The 10,516-nt window shown below is 38.6% G+C and overlaps 1 protein-coding gene across 2 annotated transcripts in view; it reads right to left on the bottom strand.

Annotated features, from left to right (window-relative positions):
* The window catches only part of xirp2a (xin actin binding repeat containing 2a), a 67,531-nt gene extending 61,583 nt beyond the window's left edge, over window positions 1–5,948 (bottom strand). For both annotated transcript variants that reach the window (XM_084921396.1, XM_084921394.1), the window contains exon 1: window positions 5,603–5,948. In XM_084921396.1, the coding sequence (XP_084777522.1) occupies window positions 5,603–5,806 (204 nt within the window). In that variant the 5' untranslated portion in view covers window positions 5,807–5,948. The remainder of the gene's footprint in view (window positions 1–5,602) is intronic.
* Window positions 5,949–10,516: the final 4,568 nt, after the last annotated feature.

The following is a 10,516-nucleotide window of genomic DNA, read 5'->3' on the forward strand; positions in this document are numbered from 1 at the left end:
TCTTCCTTTTCATGTTGAGAGTTTAAATGAACATCTACCAAATACAACTCCGACACTTGGAATCAATTCCAGATCCTTTATCTGCTTAATTTGTCATGAAATAATGAGAGAACGAGCCTCACCTGGGCATCAAACCATTTGCCAGTCAACTGTCCAATTATTCTCTAAAAACTGAGGAGTATCTTTTAAAAAAAATTATTTAAACCCCTTGAATTAAAGCTGAAATTCGGCCCTTGTGACATCAGTCACTACCACAACCAGCTGTTTCTTTTACATGCATCAAAAATCCTGTTTTTTTAAGAGTAACACTTTACAAACATATTAGCACAAAGGTTGCATTATATAATAGTATCAGCATCTCTGCAAGAAAAAGAAAAACTCAAATAAAACCTGGGTTTTTTGAGGTTGTCCTACAGATGGAGTCCTACGTGTTATACACACTTGTGCAGATTTATATTTTTTGAAAGTCAGTAAAAAAAATCTTAGAGTTTTGTTTCCCTTTAAACTAACAGAAGATATACTGACTATAAACTTCTACTACTTGTAAGCATGGCCATGTTTGCCATTATATTTGTCGTTTATATTTTCCAGTCAAAGATTTCGTGTGACTAAGTATAGATTTACAGAGCTGCTAGCACAGCTATGGCTTAACTGTAACCTCCTCTTTATTCTCTGCATTTTCAATGCTCTAGTCAACAGGTTTACAACCACCTAATTTGCATTGTGCGCCTTATCTCAGGAGCACTTCCTCTTTTGTTTCCCTATGGCAACAATGATTGGGGTATGTGCAGTGGTGCCCTTGCAACGCCACACTGAATGATTCAAAGAATGAGCCTTGAGGTCTTGGACTGTTTAACGCACATGCTTTTGTGGGGCTGTGCATATAATACTGGTTTAGAAAAAAAGACCATGTGAGTCACACGAAAATCTGTATGGAAAAAACAGAGAACTGGAGATATGCATTCATTTCCCACACATGGAAATTGATTATCATATATTGGAAATGTACATATGGTACATTACAGTACCTATAGAAACAACCTTAACAACCACAGACTTAAATAAACAGAAAATTTTATACTTGTACACTCCATAAACAAACCAAACAACGCTAGGAAAAAGACTCCTTTGAGTCAAATAAAGCAGAGCGATTTAGAGCTTCTGTTTGGTAGCGCGTGACTATTCTCACATCCAAGGAGACAAGCAACAAACCTTCATCATCATGCAGCAAGACTAGCAACTCACACACACATGCCTGTGATACCAGCTCCATTAAAAGATTCGAATCAGAGACAAAATAGATGCCTGGTAAAGTGTTAATGGAATTTTTACGAGCCCAATGCACTTGATAAAGACGCTAGCATCCTCATTAAGTCTGGATTGATTTCTTGCAGGGACATGTTGTGGCTCTTAGTTTATTTAATATTTAATTAAGTGCGTTTAGGTATGGTGGTGCATATTGATTGATCTCGTCTTTTTATTTTGTGGAAAATGGTTCACAATTAAGCAAAAGGCAGTCTCATTTTTCAGCTTTCAGCATGTCATCTGGCACTTTACAATGGGATTCCTAAGTGTGACAGAGTGGCAAAATCCCACTCACTTAAAAGCAGGCAAAGGATGACTTTAAAAAAGCAGCGCAAATGAACTATATGAAAAGCCTAATGCATTGCTTCTTTTACTGCCTTTCATATCAAACACTCTTTGAATACAGGTCTTTCGTCAAGAGTATATCGTGAAAGCTTTAGAGAAAATATTTCCAACTATCGCTTGAATCAGTCCAAATGTCTGAGAGTGAGTCAGTGACAGCGATGATTTAGGTTATGAAAATAAACTGGGGGAACATTCCAGACCTCTTGTGCCGCTGTCCGAATTTATGTAGACACAGTTTGAGCCAGAAACCAGAGACCATGAGACCTCTGCCTAAAAAAGCTTAGATGGCTCTCTATCTTTAACCATGTTATCCTGTTACCCAGCTGTGACCAGGATTATACCATAGTATGAAATCCTTTTAAACTCTGTTATGTTGGGTTTAAAATCCACCAGATGCATCAGAATTAAATGTTTCACCGTTTATGTAAATCCTGATAATCTGACAGCCTTAGACAAATAAAAAGGCCATTTTAAGACATCTTCTGGGATTAGGAATCAACTGTAATTAGCATAGGTGATGAGCAATTGTCTCACTGTGATAACTTCCTGATTAAGACCATATTATTTATCTTCCTTTGCACACAGTTTGACCTATACTGTGACTGTTGTGAACATCAGCTTACCTCCTCAGTCCAACAGATGTTACACTGCCACCCACTGGCAAACAGCGGCCATCGCATCATGAATGAGCACCAACTCATGGCATGAACGCCAGAAAGCCATGTGTATACATTTTAACCATCTAGTGTCCTGGTCAGTGGCCTACATTTGTGCATACATACAGAGCCCATTCAAGCTTTAAAGAGTTAAACATGACACAGCACCACCACATCTGTTTAAAGCATGTGTTTATTCTTCCTTGTGTGCACAGTCATGACCAGGAGGGCAGGCAGATGTTGTAAACGCAAGCCAGTATCCCACACATACTACACAACTGCAAAAAAACATACTCCTTGCACAATAAAACCTTACATCATTTCAAATCCACGATTGTTGCGAACAATCCTCTCAGTCCTCTCTCCCCACCAACACTGTGGATTCTGGCCACGGCTGAGCGACCACCTGGGAATCCATCACACATTGCTTTTGCTGACCATCGAATGGCATTGTGCTGTTTAAATAAATGAAATGGAGCGCAGATAGAAAAATGCTGTGCATCATCAAATATGAAGCACTACAATACAGATAAGCTGGAGATGAGGTCAGGTTTTATAGCCAGCCGGTTGCAGAGTGCTAGTCCTCACTCCCTCTGGGAATCTGGGAATACTGCCCATATGCTCCACTGACACTGACTACAGGCTTGTTTTTTTTTTGTTGTTGTTTTTTTCTACGGAGCAGACTATGAGCACTCATGATACAGTGCCAAGATACAGCATGTGTAGCAGTGCCAGCTTATGACACCCAGACTTTTGACCAGCTGTACAGATTGTTACCTAAAAAGAATATAAATAACTGATCTATTTTTGTTTTCTTAGAGAGACACACGTAAGAGAGAAATACGTTCGAATATATATATATAAAAAGAACCAACTCATCATTAGAAGACTTGAGTCTGATAGAAAATTTTGCAAGGTGGTAACCTGATTAGTTAAGAAACAAAGAAAGACAAAGGTAACTGTTTCCCAGAAGCATTATGGTAGCAGTCTTTACTGGAAGTAGACTGTAAATACAGTAAAATATGCAAAACTCTGTCCTAAAAACTCTTTTCTTTTATCTAGGGATGACAACTGATTCTTGTGGGGAAGAAACTAAGAATTCCAATAATTCCTTGGAATTTTTTAGTCTGCGTGCCTATCAATTCTACAGTTGTGCTACAATCAGCTAATTTCAGTTTGTGTGGTGCGTCTACAGCGTGATTTTAGACATTAATTTTAGTTTTACTGCACAAAATAACGGGAGCAATTATTATTTAGCAATAATATTAGCACACTTACCCAGTATTTAATATTGCAGTCATGTAGGAAAGTAATTATTTTAACCAAATATGAAATTTCATACAGAAAAGTCATAACAAATCCTAACATGTTTTTATTTTTTAAGCAGCAGTTAATAATTAGGAAGGCTGATTGGTATTGCAGTTCTACCTCTAATTGAGGTTCCGCTTTAGAAAACTTGTATATATTAATTGTCTAATAAAATGACATTAATATTTATGTCACACTCTTTCTTTGAGCAGAAAAATAAGCCATGAAGACAATACTGACATTTTAAGCTAGTTAATAAAATGACAGTAAATTTAAAAGAAAATCACAGTTTCCCCTCCTGCTTTGTGATACTGCAAATGAATGTATTGATTATGTTTAAAAATGACTTCTGCTTTGGTCTACAGTGAAAAAATACTTCTCTCTTTAGCTGCTGAATGCTAATGTTAGCTAGTAGCTATTAACAAAAACAATATCCTGCTACAGATGTAAAATGTGCTAACGGTAGACATAAGCATAACTGAAGCAGTAATGCTACATGCTACATACTTACATACATGCTTTGTATGGATAAAGAAAAGCAAGCATGTGTCTCTTCATGTTTGCCACTACAAGTCACTTCTCTCACCTTACAAAGACTCATTTTACGCCTTGTTACAGAAAAACTCTTTGCTGAAACAGCTTTACTAAGCCAAATACTACAAGACTGACTGATAACACTGAGAACACATGTATCAACATTTCTTTGTGTATCAAAGCCTAGCACCATTTTCCTAGTGGTGAGATAACAAAGTTTTATACATGGGAAACTGAAATGCAAGAGCCAAAATAAAGCCGAAGTGTAGGTGTTAATTCCTGAGATTGTTAGAGGTCAGATAAGTGTAGTCCAAACCTCTCTGATTAAGAAAAAAATAGGATATACTAAAAGATAAACTTAAAAGCAAAAGAAAACGTCTGAAGATGCTATGGTTAAATCTTGACTTTAGTGATGTACCTCATTAGTCACAGACATAAAATGTTTTCATCTCAGGAGCCAGGTGTGAATTCTGATGGACCCACCTCTCTCCTCTCTTTCTCTCTTCTCAGTCTAACACAGAAGCTTCACGCTGCTTCCAGCAGCAGCCGACATACCAATTACAGGGTTATTTTTAAAATCCTGCTTAACCATAAAGCCCCCAAAATAGGTCTTAAATAACAGGGTGTCAAATATCAGTGCATCTCTGCCACCACTCGGCACCGTTGTATATTTAAAAATACATGGTCCATAATTCATCAACTGTTTTGGATTTTGTTGCCTTTTATTTTATGCGTTTGGAATAATTTAAGGGGTTTGAATTGGTCTCTCAACCACATTAGGAACAAAAAAGTAGGTCATCTGGGCCTTTTTGTCCCATCATCAGACATTTGGTAAATGGGAGCTTGTCTCATAATGGAACACTTCAATTCCAACAGACTTAGATTTTCCCCTCAGAGAAGCCAGCTTGGATGGAAAAACAAAGCCAGAGAGAGAAGGCCGTCCTCCTCTCGGGTAAGGAGACGTGTCCTAGAAGCATTTTCCCCCAGAATCAACAAAGTGATGGAAAACTCCAAACTGCCAGCAAGATAACTGTACTAAAGTAAATAGAGAGATAAACAGCGCTGTGTGTTTTCTTTCCCATTATATCCAAAAATAAGTCACCAGTAAAGGTCAGCTCCTGCCAATACATAAAGAAAGAGAGCTACAGTCTGCAGCAGTGAAATCTGCATAGTGTACACTTTCACTCCACATAAACTTGATGGCTTTTGCCTGAAGCATGACTTCATAGTCATGTTACCACTACTGACTTTACATTTTTCTGAAGGTTGCAAGAGCTTTTCAATTTGTTCAAATGCGCATTGCATTAAAGCCATCCATCTACCTGACACACTCAGCAAAAAGTGGCAGTTACCTATACCACTCATTTCCCCTGGAGAAAAACGGATGTCACTGCTCACAAAAGTGCAGTTCACATTGAAATATAACGACAAAACTTCACAGTCAAAGTACTTACTGTGTTTGCTACAGCGGGCTTCTCAAACATCCTCTTCAGGCTATCGAGCGGGATGTCAAACCTCTCGATCCTCTTAGCAGTCTGTAGGTCCTCTCTGAGCACCGGATCATCTGATGCTTCTACCTGTAGCCCAGAGGGACTCTGAGAAACGGAGCCCGAGGTCACACTCGCCACCTCCTCTCTATTTCCTGATTGAATTTCCATTGTTGTAAAGAAACCGTACACCCCCACTACCTCTTTTCTCTTCAGGTTGATGCACTGAGGGGAAGTCTATTGTGTCAGGTGAGTCAGGAAGCGAGGGAGGTATGAGAGGATGAGGGACAGAGATGAGATGTTACTCGAGTCCTTCTCTGTCTAGAGAGCGCTCTGGGTTGTGCAGGCACAGTAAGAGGCTCGAGGAAGGAGGAGGAGAATAGCAAAAGTTCACAGGGAAAGTTTTTCCTTTCTCCTCTGCCCTCAAATCACTCATGCTCACAGAAGACTAGGTAAAGTCACATGTTTACAAAAAAGAGAAGCTGTCTGCCTGAGAATAAAGAAGCGGGAAATGGGACAGGGAACCCTAACCTTCTGTTAAGTTTCCTCTTTAACAGCTTAAAATATATAGTTAATAATGTTCAAATAGCTTAAGGCTTCCTTAATTATATTCATAATCATACATTTACGTTATATTTAGATACATTTTATGGCAAATGTATCATTTGACTCGTGTTGATTGTACATATGAAACAGACTTTTGTGTAAGGCAAAGATATAAAGCTAAACCATTTGTGCTGTTTCAGCTTCTGTGTTCTGGTGTTTTAGATGCTATCACAGTAAATGTTAGAAATGACACCTGTGCTTTTCCAGGGCTCACATTTGCCATCCGTCATGAAGTGCGTTTTGTCATCAAGAAGGAGGTCCAGCTAGAAATTTCTGTGAAAATGCATAAATCCATGTCGCTACATTTAGCAATTTAATTTCTCTTACACTTGTTCATTTCTGTAGTTGTGCACTACTACTAATTAAATATAAACAGTGGGATTGTGAAAACCTGAAAACTGACTGTGGGTTTTCACAAAACTTGCAGCTGCTGCAAATGCATTTTAGAAACTCCTCCAAAATAAAAGCTTCCTGGAATCACATAAGGGTTCCAGGTAGGTTTACTCCTAGTTGTTTCACAATCCTTCAGATTCCTCACTGGTCACTCAAGTCACTGATTCAAATTTTATGCTCGTGCTAATAACTGAGAAGCACATGCTGCGGCTGGCCTCAAGCCACCTGTTGATGGTTAAACTGTATATAGCCTGAACTAACAAATGTTCTAACACTGAGCTGTGTGTAACATTTCCTTTGTAACCTTCATCAAATGTGACATTTCATATAAGTTCTGAAGAAAACCAGATAACCATAGAGACAAACTGGTTGATTTTCCTGCTATTTTTATAGATATAACACACACCATTGACGACTGTGGGACCACAAACCAACCCCAGCAGTTTTCCAGGAAGCAGGTTAACAGCTTTTTGCCTCACCCATCCTCCCGTTGACACCAGGTCCGGGGAGGGTAGGAGAGCCTATTATTTCTGAACAAATGATGGAAGGCCCTTAACACCTAAGCTGATGGCCCACGCTGCATCCATGAAGGCAAATATATTGTTAATGTTTCAACAACTGCACCACCTCTTCCTGGGGAGTGTTTTCCTTTACTGACTACTAACACAAAGAGAGAAATGAACATTTTAACTCAGTTTTCTCTTGCACTGCTAACATGTAACTTCTGAAAAATTAATTTCAACTGTCTCATCCTGTCAAAGTGTGATTTCCACTATGTTGTACCATGTTTACACTCTTAACGGGGAGCAAGGGAAGCACCTGGAGTCACTGTTTTCACCTCACATGAGCTGGCAAAGCTGAGCAGGAGGCAAATGGTGAAGAACAGAGTGGGAGGAGAGAGGAAGAGCCACGAGAAAAGCTTAGTTACAGGACTAGATAGAAAGAAAAACAGTAGTTATGTGGCTGAAACAGGGAATTACAGCCACAGCAGAAACATCAATACACAAACAGAGAGAAAAGAATCGAGAAGCAATCCAGATAATCCAGTCTTAATGAATGAGTGGTCATGATATATTCATTTGATAGTACTTTAGAGGACACAGTATCACTCTATTTATACCAGCAGCACATACATTATTCAGAAATGGCCAGAGTGTGTCACTTTCTGCTGGATCTTGTGTCCACTGAGGCCACTCAGCTTACTGCAGGTACTCTGATATACACAGAAGAAAAGAACTACAAGTGTAGTTTTGTATCTGATTAAGCCACTTTCTATTTCCAACGTTATTTCACTTCTGCAAGCGAAGAAGGTCAGTTTTAAAGAAAACTGGCCACTGAGAACATGTTCTGGACTAATGAAGTAGTTAATATTTTCTGTGATATGCATCTTGATGTGTAGCATAGTCAAAACAGATAGAAACACTCACATATGCACAAGCTTATACACACTGTTTGAAGTGCAGGGATAAGTAGAAGGGGACACATAAAGTCCCCTAACACAAAGTTTTAGAGAGGATTTTCTTCATTAACAGATGATATAAGGTGATATTTTAGCCCAGGCCTTCACAGAGACATTATGGTGAAGATTCAGCAGGGTACAAACACTGTCTGCTTCTATTAAAGTAAAGATGCTGCTGGTTGTGTGTGGGCTCCCTCGCTGATTTTTGGCCAAGCACTCCAGACGACTGTATTTAGAGGACAGGCTGAAATATGATTCTATTGATAAGACAAGAAGATGGAAGCAGCAATTCACATTTTATTTTGTCTACAATGCCACAAATTATATCTAGACACAGATGTCATATATTCCAGTAAACCACTGAATAATATTGCTACCAAATACGAGCACTTAGCATAGTTTAACACGGCACCACTTAAAGGGTCAAAAGGTCCTTCTGGTTCTCAAGAAAAGTCTGGAAATGTAGCAGCATCCCACAGCCCTGATGCCTTGCTAAAAATGTCACTTCAATGCTCATTATTTATTATTGTTAGTTTCTTCATGTTGCAGAGAATGCCTAAAACACCCAGCATTTATTGATTGATTGTGATGTTCCTTTTCAGCTAAAGATAAACGGCCTTTGGAAGGCCTGGCTTATCCTGCATTATTATACTCATAAATAAACTATATAAACTGTGATTCAAGTGACTAAACCTGGAGAGTTATCATCTGTACCTCTCTAGCTGCTGGCTTCTTTTAGCCATTTGTTTTAATTTCATGGATTTATACTAGTTTGGTTCTGTCTTGCATGAAAACCTTTCCCCCGACACAACAGACCTCTGGTTTATGCAATGAACTCACTTTACCTTAACACCAGATTACTACATTTAGGAAAGGGAACTTATGCTGTTTGGGCACCCATGGGCAGCTTTTAGGGCCACTGTAGCTAGGATATGTTCAAAACAAGGCAAAACTTCATCAGATGATAATCTATGCCTTTGACCAACTCGTATTTAATGCCAGTTAAATTAGTACAGTTTTAACAAATTTATAGTGGAATAAAATATACGTCTAACTTCTAATCTAAAACTAAATATTTCAATTTGAATTCTAAGTTTAATGTAAAATAAGCTGGATCAACCCATGGGCAATTAGGACCTGTGTTAGCATCTACTGAGTGTTGGCATGTTTTAGCCTTTCAGATACAGAATTTCAGAATAAACAGGCACTATTGGGCACTGTGATAAAGATGTGACAAACATTCTGACAAACCTACTCTACACTGTCTTCTCAGGACCAAACAAACTTAATCAGAAACATATGCTTTTCTAACCTTATACTCATAATTTCATCACAGAAATCAAAACATTGAAGCTATTTTTCTACAATGTCTCAAATGATTAATATTATTGTGCTAATGCTTCCTGTTTTTCTTGGTGACTTCCTTGACCTGACTTCACACACCCTGCAACATGTCCATGGAAGGGAGCTGTGTGCCAATTATGCTTGTTACAGTTTAATACATCTGAGCAAGGTCTAGCTTTTTCTTTGTGTGGCGCTTCCTCACAGTCTTGTGAAGTACCTCTTCTCTGTAAGGCCGGACTGGCAACTTAAGGCTTGCTTCTTTTACTGACCTAATGAAATAGCATCACTGAAATATTTTCCGACCACCTCAGATTGTTGGCGGTTGACAGACTCTGAAACTTGAAATTGTAAACATGTTCCAGTTCAGCACCTTTAATACACACAGGTTCCAGAGGGGGAGCTTTCTTCTTGAAATCCAGGATAAGCTCCTTGGTCTAGTCAGTGTTGTGGAAAAGACTGTATTCTTCCCCATCGCTTCTGTAGAATTTATGAAATGATAATATTTCTCAGTGTTATATAACAAAAAAAAGCTGTTAAAAGAAACAAGCGCCTGTATGAAGCGCCTTGAGGCAACTTTTGTTGTGATTTGGCGCTATATAAATAAAATTGAAATTGAAACATGCAGCCAATTTTATATTATGAGCTCTACTTTGTTATTCAGAATGTGCTTTCTGATCACTTTCTAGGGACACAGGTAGACACAGCATTCAGTATCAGATGACAGCAACACTTCTCCTATTACTGAGGTTTTTACTTCCTGCTGTGCCTCCATTAAGATACAGCAGGCTAGAGGAGAGCAATGTAGAATCTTAACAACCGTGTCTATCAAAAAGGAAAGCAGCACAATGCACGGTCTTTGAAGGTGAAGCAACAGAATGTGCAAAGAAGTAAAACTCAACTTTTTGTGAATAGCTACATTTCCTCTGGTTGGATTTATACATCCGTATACTTGCAATATTGTCTCTAGCAAATCAGTTCATTTAGAGTCTTTAAAGTTGAGTTGCACTGCAAAGTGCAGTGATTTTGGAGTTCTGTGAAAGGATCAAATCTTGATAGCTTTAGGGTGCAATGCAAGAGTG

This window comes from Perissodus microlepis, chromosome 23, assembly GCF_051167445.1.
Source record: "Perissodus microlepis isolate ML-2025 ecotype Zambia chromosome 23, ASM5116744v1, whole genome shotgun sequence".
Taxonomy (NCBI): domain Eukaryota; kingdom Metazoa; phylum Chordata; class Actinopteri; order Cichliformes; family Cichlidae; genus Perissodus; species Perissodus microlepis.